The sequence below is a fragment of the Cydia fagiglandana genome, chromosome 23 (genome assembly GCF_963556715.1).
Source record: "Cydia fagiglandana chromosome 23, ilCydFagi1.1, whole genome shotgun sequence".
In the NCBI taxonomy this organism is placed as follows: domain Eukaryota; kingdom Metazoa; phylum Arthropoda; class Insecta; order Lepidoptera; family Tortricidae; genus Cydia; species Cydia fagiglandana.
This window is the reverse complement of record NC_085954.1, coordinates 12,106,703-12,118,426: the sequence shown is the minus strand read 5'-3', so window position 1 is coordinate 12,118,426 and position 11,724 is coordinate 12,106,703. Positions and strand designations below refer to the sequence as shown.

The 11,724-nt window shown below is 35.2% G+C and overlaps 2 protein-coding genes across 2 annotated transcripts; both read right to left on the bottom strand.

The window, feature by feature from the left end:
• Window positions 1-124: 124 nt before the first annotated feature.
• LOC134675827 (uncharacterized) lies at window positions 125-2,279 on the bottom strand. The gene is made up of 2 exons (XM_063534122.1): window positions 1,163-2,279; window positions 125-887 (listed from the first exon to the last, which is right to left on the bottom strand). Exons 1-2 carry the CDS (start codon window positions 2,240-2,242, stop codon window positions 147-149), a joined length of 1,821 nt encoding a protein of 606 aa, XP_063390192.1. The 5' UTR covers window positions 2,243-2,279; the 3' UTR covers window positions 125-146.
• Window positions 2,280-9,656: 7,377 nt separating this feature from the next.
• On the bottom strand, window positions 9,657-10,386 carry LOC134676033 (uncharacterized). The gene has a single exon (XM_063534345.1). It carries the CDS (start codon window positions 10,241-10,243, stop codon window positions 9,674-9,676), a length of 570 nt encoding a protein of 189 aa, XP_063390415.1. The 5' UTR covers window positions 10,244-10,386; the 3' UTR covers window positions 9,657-9,673.
• Window positions 10,387-11,724: the final 1,338 nt, after the last annotated feature.

Below are 11,724 nucleotides of genomic sequence, written 5' to 3'. Positions count from 1 at the left end.
GATTTTTAAATATTATTTTACAGGCAATAAAAAGTAGACTAAAAATACTCCTTTATTATAATTTTCTTAAGAAAAATAATTATATATATGTCCTTAAATTTTATCTGCGACGAAAGTAAAGATTTATTCTTCTGCTCCAGTAATCATTAATGTGTTATTTCACACTGCTCTACTTTTAAGGCATCAACAATATATTTTATTCCTTCTAATAATTTTGCCACATTTTCACTGTGACATTTAGATGAAGGGAATTTTACCAAGTCAGTTGCTATATCTACTATCATTTGACTAACATACTTTTCCGAAGCCTCTGGAGTGTTATCTCCATCCCGCACCATATTTTTGGAATTCATTGTTAGCAAAGATTCAATTTGATTTGTTGTATCAAAATCATGTTTAGCAACATAATTGTTTTTCACAATTTGGAGTTCGGGGTGTGTAAAGTCTATCATGTTAGGATCATTTGATGCAGCTTCATTTGGTCTCAAAATTGTTGATTCGATTTTTAGCTCTCGTGTACCATAAGGCCTTTGTATGTATCTATTAAATTGTCCCGGAAAATTAATAACTTTTAGTGGTCTTTGATATAAAAATGGGAACTTTTTGTAAAGGTTTGGTTGTAAAGCACCGTCGGCATAATCATAATCAACGGGACGTCTTTCATACAGTTTGTATTCGATATCCAAATTCTGAGGTGGTATGTTTTCGTACATATTTCGAGGTAAGTTGCGTGTAAATATTTCATATCCTGGTTTAACATTTGTATTTGGATTTAAGCATATACGTGAAACAAGGTTATATACTTGTTCTGTTGCAATATTTTCTCGTGAAGGTATAATCCATTCAACATTCCTTGGTGTAAAGTATGGATAAGTAGGGTGTGGTCGCTGAAAAAAGGTAATTCATGTTTTATATATAGATATACCCACGATATACCAGACATTTATTGCCAAGCCAGATAGATTAAAGGTAGTAACCAGGGCCTGACAATATATTATGATAAAACACTTAACCATTGGTCAAAAAAACACTCGCTAAAATAAACAAATACTTAACCTTGAAAATTTTGAAATGTTTAAACATCGTATGTATTCGTAATTATTAATAGACCAAGTGTGTCTTTGAACATTAAATGACTAAAATCTTCTTTTCAAATACTTACTTGATAATTTCCGTAAAAACCAATCCATGGCATATTGTATCCAATCATATGTTGTTGGTTTGGTGGCAAGCCGGAGGGATAGACATTAGGTTTTAGATTCATTGTGGGAAAACCACTGGGATAGACGCGAGGTTTCGGTCCGTTCACAAGGAAAGATGATTTGGTTTCCCAGTTAAGATTATTTTGATTTACAGGATATAAGTTCCGAGAAGGAAGAGGACTCCCATAATTTAATTGAGTGGCGACGTCTATGTTTGTACTAACTTCTTTCAATTGTTTTTGAAGACGAGCATCGGCCACGTTAAGTCCACTTCTATCAGGACTCTTGTCGCCTGTTGAAATAAGCTTTTCAGTCATCATACTCTCTGTGTCAGTATTGTCTTTGATGTCGGCCTCAACATCTGTGATAATATCTTCATTATCGAGAGAAGTCAAATCATTTTTGACATTATCACTGTTCCAGCCACTAACCGTCACTGTATGGTCACTGTGTGTTTCGTCAGCCCAGTTTAGGGTTTGATCTTCAGTTAAAATATTGTTACTGGTATTTTCTACGTTATCAGTACTAACTTCACTCACAACATCTTGTAGTGAAGCTTCGTGAGCAACGTCTAAATTATTTTGATCTATAACATCTACATCAGTTAAAGTCATCGCATCATGATCAGGAACTGAAGATATTGAGCCACTTTCTTCGTTTTTGATATTAAATTGAGCTTTTTGGTTCCCATCTACACCACTTTTGGCTAAAAAAGTATTACCATTATCATCATTTTGGATATTGTGATTTACTGAATAGTGAACTTGTTCAGTGTTTGGTGCACTATTGACGCGCATGCCAATATCGTAACCATCTTGTCCCCTACCTTCAGAGTTATCATTTTGATTAATAGATAGATTGAGATCATGTTCTCCATTGACCAAGTTTTTATAAAAAGTACGTGTTCCCACCATGTTTTTGTAAACAGTAGGTGTTCCAAAAGAATTTAGCTTGTTTTGATATCCAGATTGTCCAATTATTCCACCAGGTCTAGTTATCCACCAAGCTGCCTGGGCAGAGCCAGGCCCAATTTGATACATTTGTCCTCGATTCGCTAATAGTCTGTTTAAATAAGCGTTATATGCTTCAATATTTCCTTTGTCAACTCCATACATATTAAATCGATCACCAAGCGGGTCAACATAGCTGGATACGAGGTTACTGTTCTGGTTATGCGGGAATTTTTGGTTCGAATACTTCCAGTTGTATTGGTTTTGGACAGGAATAATATTTTGGTTCGGTGGCTGATATTGGATCCATTGCCTGCGAGTTGCCCGGATCTTGGCGCTCTGAATAATACAAAACAATTTAAATAACAACCGAATACTTTATAGAGTAAGACCCAGAAAAGTCGATTTTGATAGCGTACGCAGTGCAAATGTTATTTATACGTCATAATGTCATAGAAGTTTGACGTTTAAAATAACACTTGCACTGCGTGTGCTATAAAATCGTTGCAGACTTTTCTTGGTTTAACTCTAGACCAGATTATATTTTCATCTTATTCAAGTGTAAATGCAGATGCACTATTTAATTACTTTTTACAAAAGGCCTCTTACTATATTAGTCTACCTTTAAAACCAAAAAATCCAAACCATATAACAGTCTGCTAATTTGTAGGTACAAAAAAAAACAAGATATCAAAAACAAAATATCGGCGAATTGAACACTAAGTCTACCGGGGTAAATACGTCACTTGGGGGAAATGCGATAAATATACGATATCTTCTAAAGTTTCTAAACGGAACATTTTATGACTATTATAGCCATCTACATTAAAAGTTCAGTGATCGTTCTTCGAACATAAAGGGTTGCAATAGCTCTAAAATATTCCATTTACAAAATATCTTTAAAAAACGCATTTACCTCAAGTGACGCATTTAACTCAGAGTTGACTTAAATTTTATAATTTAGTATAAAATCATGATCAAAATTACCTCCACGCTATACCACAGAACAGCGACTAAGATAAAGAATATCGCCTTCATTTTAAATATATTTGTGTGAAGCAATATATATAAATCTGGTTTTAAAAACTCAGAACTGAACTATACACAATGTATTTATAGCTTTATAGATCTGTGCGATTCGTTCTAGTACAGAAACCATGGAATCTAGATTATTTCCAATTTGATAAAAACATGCCCTTATAGCGTTAAATCGTGTCAGTGAAATGATATTTAAAACAATATTTATATAGACCATAAAAAATAATAATATATTGTTTTATTTTAATATTTACCTGAAGATAAACTTGCCAGTTGTTCGCTTACGTAAGACGCAGCGTAACTCGGGGTTAACCGGTTAAACCCGGATTTACCAGTACAATATAACCCTGTGTTAACGGTTAACTCCAGTGGCTAATTGCAGTGGTTTAGTGGAAGTGGCCCTTAGTCGTTTTAGACTATTTATTTGTGTGTTAAATATTAAAATTATTGTAGTAAGTATTGTAACTATTGTGAACATTAACCCGAAAATATATTTAGCTACTACCATACTTACATTACTTACATATGCAAGACAGTAAAAAAATAAATGAATAAAAAAGTTATTCACAAAGGTTTTTCTGCTAACGGTACATTATCATAGATCATACACTTGTCTTGTCACTAAGCATTTTTCGTGAACATCAAAATTCAAGTTTATCGAAATCAAAATAGAGTTAGACCAAGAAAAGTCTACAGAGATTTTGACAGCACACGCAGTGCCAGTAAACGTCAAACTTCTATGAAATTGTGATGCATAAGCAGCATAAGTAAATGATACTTGCACTGCGCAAGCTATCAAATCCGCTGCAGAATTTTCTTGGTCCGACTCTAAGCACAAAAAGCTATGTAATGGAGCTTAGCATAATTATATGGAGTACAAAAAAATATTTAGACTTTTAAGGATAATGATAACTAAAAATTCTCTTTTACCTTCAGGGTGCGAATCCATAAAATCCGTATTTTAAATCGATTTAGCGGTTAAATTGAATAAACTGCGTAAAGCGTAATCAATGACGCCTATGACCCGTATTATAACGGTAAATTATAATAAAATAAGATGTAGTTACCTACTAACCTCTAGCCGCCCAGAGACCTTTTTATAGGTCTCCTGTTCCATTCTAATTTGAACTTTGTGTTGACAAAATAAAATTTCATTTTGCTTGGCAAGGTTTGACGTATGGGCGGCGGGAGGCTAAAGAAAATACTATTAGTTTTTAACCATTTGAACGCCATGACTATCGTGCATGCAAGTGCATGTGTGTATCGTCAGTGGGGCACTCCTCACATCGGGCAAACGGTAGATGGAAGCACTTGCTTTCGTAATGTACATGTGCACATATGTTTCCGATTCAGGCCACAAGATTGCAGACCCTCCAACGCGCACGGTCCCTTATTGCGGGCATCTTTCTCTGTCACTCTAGTTACGCCGTAATAGGGAATATTAAGCAAAACTCTGCGTAGAGAGCGTCACTAGCTCAATCACATGGCGTACCGTGAAACAAGACAATCGAAAGTTCAGTTTTTGCCTCTCTATCTCTTTTACTCTGGTCTATTGGATCGATAGAGAGGCAGATAACGAAATTTCGATTTTCGCGTTTCGCGGTAGGCCACCTGTAAAGGCCCGTCATAGTAAAAACTTGTCAAAGAACTGTTTAGCCCCCATTCGCACGATAGCTTCTTCAACGCGCGTTAAAAAAGCGCTTTAATCTGTCCACACTCTAAATTAGGGTTGCCATACGTCCCGGTACGCCGGGACATGTCCTGGTTTGAAGCATGATGTCCCGGTGTCCCGGCCCATAAGCAAATTGTCCCGGTTTATAAAATCATAGTTATTTAGTAGGGGGCATTGAGACAGACAGACGGCCGGACGGTCAACAAAGTGATCCTATATGGGCACCGTTTTTTTCCTTTTGAAGTACGAAATCCTAAATATCTACCTACTATTATCTCGAAAAAATTTCGCGCTCGCTTCGCTCGCGTTTTCATTTAGGTACCTACATTATTTGTGACAGTTAATGTTTAATTTGGTACACATATATTATGTCAATCTATAACCCGAAGACGGACATGTAACGTAAATAAAATGAATTTTAAACATAGGGGGCACTTATTGGGGGGTAAATGAGACAGTTAATAAACAAAGTATTGCAAACTATATGGTGTTATACAGTGGAACCTGGATAATTGCAATCTCAAGGGACCGGCCAGTTTTTGTCAATTAACCAGGTTTTTCATTTAAGCAGGTCGTGTCAATTAACGAGGTTCAAAAAATCGTTGTGTCAATTATAGAGGTTTTCATTAATAGAGGTTGCGTTCTGACAAATTTCTTTTATGGAGGCGCAAATGACCATTTAAAGTATATTTACACGCTTACGTTCTGGGTTTCTGGTCTATACCTATATTACTTCTGTCTATACTTGCACTTTTACACTATATTAATTACCACTATATTTTCTTATTATTTGAGTTTAAAAAATTCCCTTGAATTGTAGAAGAAAGTTTTATTAGAATGTAAAAAGAATACTTTGTTTTTTATTGATAAAATCTATTTCACCTACTACAGGCTGTGATAGATACGCAATAAATAAATTAAATTCTGGATGGAGATATAAATAAAATGATCATTGCTATTAAAATATTGTTTCTGCTGTCTACAACTACATTATTTCAATTACAGAGGTAATAAGTAAGACTCGTTTCAATAATAGAGGTAAAAACAAGAGCCAAAATAACTGATATTTTAGCACAGTGTCAATTATAGAGGTCTTAAGTTGCGATGTGGTCAATTACGGAGGCAAAATTACGAAAAGCACTAAAATCTAAATTGCAATTATAGAGGTTCCAAAATTTCAATTATAGAGGCCTTTTGGTCTCAAGGGACCGGGACCGGACTTTTGGTTGCAATTATAGAGGTTTTCCATTTATCCAGGTGCCAATTAACCAGGTTTCACTGTATATCAAGTGATAGAGCTGTGGGAATCTCAAACATATGTATTTTATTAAAAATTTTAAGATTAATAGTTTAGAAGTAATTTAAGTAAATAGACAAAAAATGACCACTTCCCCTCTTTATCTCCGAAACTACTAAAATTAAAAAAAAATACTAAATAGTTCCTTACCTATAAGTAGATGACAGAAAAACCTATTAGAAATATGCAGTCAAGCGTGCGTCGGACTTATTACTTAGTTTTTGATCGTCCCTTACGGGTCTTTTTTTAACATTTCACTCACGTTTCACATCAAAATATGTGACGTTCCACGGGAAAAGGTACCTTATGAGGGTTTCTAGTTTCGGAGATATGAAATGTTTTGTAAAGAGGTGAAAAAATGCTCAATTTTTTTTTATTGTGTGATCTCAAACCTTAATGCGTAACGTTTGTTTACCTGTTTTTATTTTTGTTATAAGTTAGTTATAAGCCTAGTAACGTCTTCTCAGAGTTTAGTAAAAAGGTACCTTATGGAAAAAAGGTTGAAAATTTCCAAAAAAACTAGTCAATACGGGAAAAGAAGTTTGGTAGAGAACTGTATTAGCATTCTGCAAAACTAATTTGATAATTTCAGTTCTGGTTGGGGCGCCTAGCAAATATTATAACCGTACATCGACCGACATTATAAATCCAAGTAGCCTGCTATTATACTAAAGTTACTCTCGTCAAGTCTTTCTTAACTAGAATAATCTTCATTTGGTTTAGTCGCATGCAATAAATCAGCCATTGGTTTGCTGAAAAATGCCAATACCCGACGCATTACCTTATGGAATATCTAAGGTCATTGAACCTCAATGCCGCTTGTCTTCAATGGCAACCAAAATATATTATTGATAAGAAATAGACGATTAATAACATCTTTACCCCAAAATATTATTAGTTTATCCTAACTGTTCCATCATCATCATGCCTCATCATGTAACTTAACCACAAGGTACCTTTTCATTACATACAAATTATTGGTCTTTTTTAAGATTATTATGACGAAGAACCAATTAAATTTGTGGCAGTTTAATGTAAATTAATATTTTCTATTCATAAAAGATAAAAGCTTCAATGTGATTGATGTTTTGTAGTGATGTATTATTAGATTTATTTCCATAAGGTACCTTTTCGTAAATGTATGGAGCAAATACTGTTATTGTTATGTAAGTTTAAAGTGGCATAAGGGGTTAAATATAGTATTTAGTTGGGGTTTTAGGATTTATTTCATTCGAATGATAGAATTTCTTTCATATGTGCTCAGAAAAATTGATTGTGTGTTACATTAAAAGTAAAAATATTCAATTTTCTGATTTTACATGAAAAAGTCAGAAAATACATTTTCACCTCTAAATCGGTATTGTTTTTTGCTTAAACTGTCTCTCAGTGTCGTTTTCTAATAGATAAAATTTAAATCTTGAGAGCTCATTGCAATCAATCGTGAAAATGAAATAAAACTTTATTTTCAAGAGACTGGTTAGTATACACATAAATCAGTCGATATCAAAGGTTTCTATTTGCATTACAGAACAAGTCGCAACATTTTTTAAATCTCAGATATATAAGGTATTATTATTTGTAGTCAACTATGTAACTTACTTCAGGAACATAGTTTTTTAGGCGGCTAAACTTAAAACTTCTCTATCGTAAAGTTGCTCATTTCACAACATTATTTTCAAAAAATCATATCTCTGTAACTACGCAACTTAGGAGGTTGATCTTTTGTGTTATCGATAGCTTATTTATTGTAGATTACTGGGGTATGCATAACTCCATACCCGCCATAAGGTACCTTTGACCGTGGGACGTCACATATACATTGTTGAAAATTGTGTAATGTAAGGGTTCCGTGGAAGGCGAGTCCGACTCGCACTTGGCCGGTTTTCTTTAAATGTCCCGGTCTGAGCCCCCACACTTATGGCAACCCTACTCTAAATTCGACTTAAAACGCTTGATAAAAAGCGCCACCGCTGTTGTGTGAATACTTACATACATGGCTATCCATTTGTGTCATACAAATGCTTTTTTAACGCGCGTTGAAAAAGCTGCCGTGCGAATGGGGCCTTAAAAGTGGTAACACACTGGTGGTAGTGCGATAGCACCGCACCGCGACCTTGGTGCGTCGCACCCATAAATGAGAGCGAGGAAGAGATCTTTATTTCTCGCTCTCACCTATGGATGCGACGCACCAAGGTCGCGGTGCGGTGCGATAGTGTGAATACCACTTTAAGTTAAGGCCTATATGATTACATGATTACGTTACTCTATGGTTTAGTATGTGCACTAGTGCTGCGCTCTGGCGACAGAACATTGCAGTAATACTCCCTATTGGAGTAAAAGCTTTGGTAAAAGTGAAAGATGCCCGCAATTTGCAAACTTCGGTGTCCGCAGGCCCTCTGTCCTGTTCTGAGTTGCCAAATCGTGAGCCAGATGTCGGTAGTAAACTAAAGGATGTTTCTACTATTCGTTGTTCAAATTCTGTGCTAGATGGCGCTGTACCGTCGGTAAACTGGTTAACGATGTTCCAACACAGACTGTATTGGTTTATGTAGTATTTTTATACTAACTCTAAAGGACCAATTAGGTTCTGAGTAAAATACTTGTTAAAAGTCAAGGTACAAAATGAGTTTTGCCTTCAAAATATGAACCTAGCGGTCCTAACGTTTATAATTTCATTGTACAGTTAACAGTGTGGGTGATGGTACCTACAACAGCCTTATTGAGCTTGAGTTGTGGATGTGGATTACTTAAATTAAATTAATTTAAGACCAACAAAGGATCAATTAACTTACTTATGACAATTTGTGTCACTTTATGACTTAAGTCAATTTGTGTAATAATGTCCTATAATATTTATTTATAAAAGGGTGGCAGAAAGTTTTCTTCTAAAAAGTAAAGTAAGCAAAAGTATATCTTTTCCATATAATAATGATTTAAAGGTTTTTTGTACTAGTATTGAGACTGTGGAATGCTAGAGGTACTGGCATAACCAACCAACGGTGAAAATAGGGTTCCCGACGGTAGATACTTCATCATCACCATTGGCCACAGCATCTTGACAGGTGATTGTTGCAGTGACAGCAGTCTCTTCAAAACTCTTCCTATCGGGCATTTTTGGATCCGTTCAGCTCAGCATTGCTCCGAGCAGTTATTAACTTATTTAGGGTTGATACAACTTGACATCCCTTTGAGTGTACGATCACAGATAAGATAATTACTTGAACCAACCTTAAATAGCTGAAAGGGATAGTACCATACATAAGAAAGGGACCGCATGATTCGACCCTGACCCACTGTCAAACTTTGGTTTTGTAGGAAGTTTCCTTTTTATACCATAGTACATACTATTAACCTATTTCTGTTTCTATTTCTATTTCTATTAGTATTCTGTGGCAACAGTTTGATTTTCAATGAATTGCAGCATTGATAATGGGGTTTGTTTATATCATCCAGTAGCTGTACAAGTAAAATGTCAGTTAATATGTAAATGAAATACATTTTCATACAAACACTTTTATTCATTTTTCCATAAATAAAACTTCTCATACAAATACCTAAGTTCTTCTAACCACACTAGATCCCGTTCCATGGAAGTTAATCTACATTCATACGCTGAAATCATTCTAGTGTTCTTTAAATCATCAAGAAAAATATCACCGACAACACTAATACAGTCTCCTGTTGAAAAAAATATTGGACTAGTTTTTTTCTTCTCTATGCTATTTAATAATCTACCCATAACCATAGTATTGTCGTCTCCCCTTCTCGAAGCATCTGCGAAGTCCTGTATCAACTTTTTATATGACGGCAAAGGTATATTCAAATTATTCTTCGTGCTATCGTAATACACCGAAACGCAGCCTGTCGGATCGGTTAAATCGAAGTTAGTGGTCGTTTTTGAAGCGTTAGTATTATAAACAGCAGTCACAACTCCATGTAGCATCACGTTCTTGAATTTTAACCCGAAAATTTCGTATATATACTTGTTGTGCTCAGATCTTGAGGCCCGATAGATGTCTTGTATGTATAACTTTAACGGGTTTCGTTGCAGCTCGTTTACACCATTTATAATAGCTGCAGCCATGATAATATTCAACAAATAAATTATTTATAACTAGAATAACACTATTAATCACTCATAACATCTGAAAACCGGCATATTTACATTTAAAATTTATTTTAAAATTGAAAGTTTTGCCTGCCTCAAACGTCAAAATTGAGTTTACCACAGATAACGTAACCATAATAAGGCCCAAGGCCTGATCGATAAAAATCAATAATGTTGGCAGTCTTGACATGACTTAAGCGGTTTACAGATGACTACAATTTATCATTGCGATCTGTCAAACGATATGTGAGAAATCATTGGTCAGTCGGAAATGCACAAAGTATAAAGTTACAAGTTAACATGAGTTGTATTCTATTTTACTATAGCTACGTCATTGTCAGATGTATTGATAAATCATTACATTTGCCATTTCTTTTATTAGGTTTCGTTTTGCCATTGTTTTTACAACTTGGGCAATAAATGCCAAGTACCAAATGTATAACTATTATTCCTATCCTAATTAAAATGATCACTTCTTACATTTTACTCCAATTATTTATAACGAAAAATGTATTCCTGGCAGAATACGTCATGTTTACAACATTGAAATTTCAACTGTATCTACTTGGAATAAGGCGCAACATAAAGAAACATGATTGAATAGGATACGCGTCTAAGGAAGTAATTCATGGATCTTGTTAAGAGAAACAAGCGATCGCGATCACAATGAGATGAGATAACGAGTCTTAGAACAGCGGCCGTTCCGATGCGGCCCCATCGAACTGTAGTGAGGGGACTTTGTCGATATCTGAACCCATTTTATAAAGTTTATACATGTTAAAAGTTGGCAAAAAAGCGTTCGACACGCACTTGAGAAATAGCGACAGGCGATTAGAGTCAGTCTAAGCTAACTTTACAAATTTACACCGAATTTGAACAGAATAAAGCGAAGGAGTACCGAGTGTCATAATCTCATAATAAATTTCATATTTTCCCATTAATTATGACACTGCCACACTTTGTCCAAATCGCCGTGTGCAGATGCAATGCAGAGTTAGTTTGGTTTGATTCTACTACTACTTCTTGTAACTGAGAGCTTTAAAAATGCGGCTGTGGAATTGATAACGGAGAATTACATTCTTGACGACTTGGTTGCCATGATTAAAAATCCCGGGCACTCTTTGAAGCGATGTTTTTCTATAATTTCTATTTATTTATTTTGCTAATATAAAGCAACCAGCCTGACCAGGAATAACATGATCATTGTCAAGAGGGCGCTAATATTCTCATTTATAATTTATATGGCAACAGTTCAGTATAGTCTAAACAATGTTGATTGACAACTCGTTATTTTGACTTACATACTTTTATTCACTCTAACAGGCTTGGCTCACTCCGCGATTTTGTCTCTTTGCAACAGGTAGCTACAAGTACATCCATTCCACACCAATTTTGGTGGCTAGCCATAAGCCGCGCGTGGCGCTGTCGCCACCTAGCGGCGATATCTGTCGTGATCG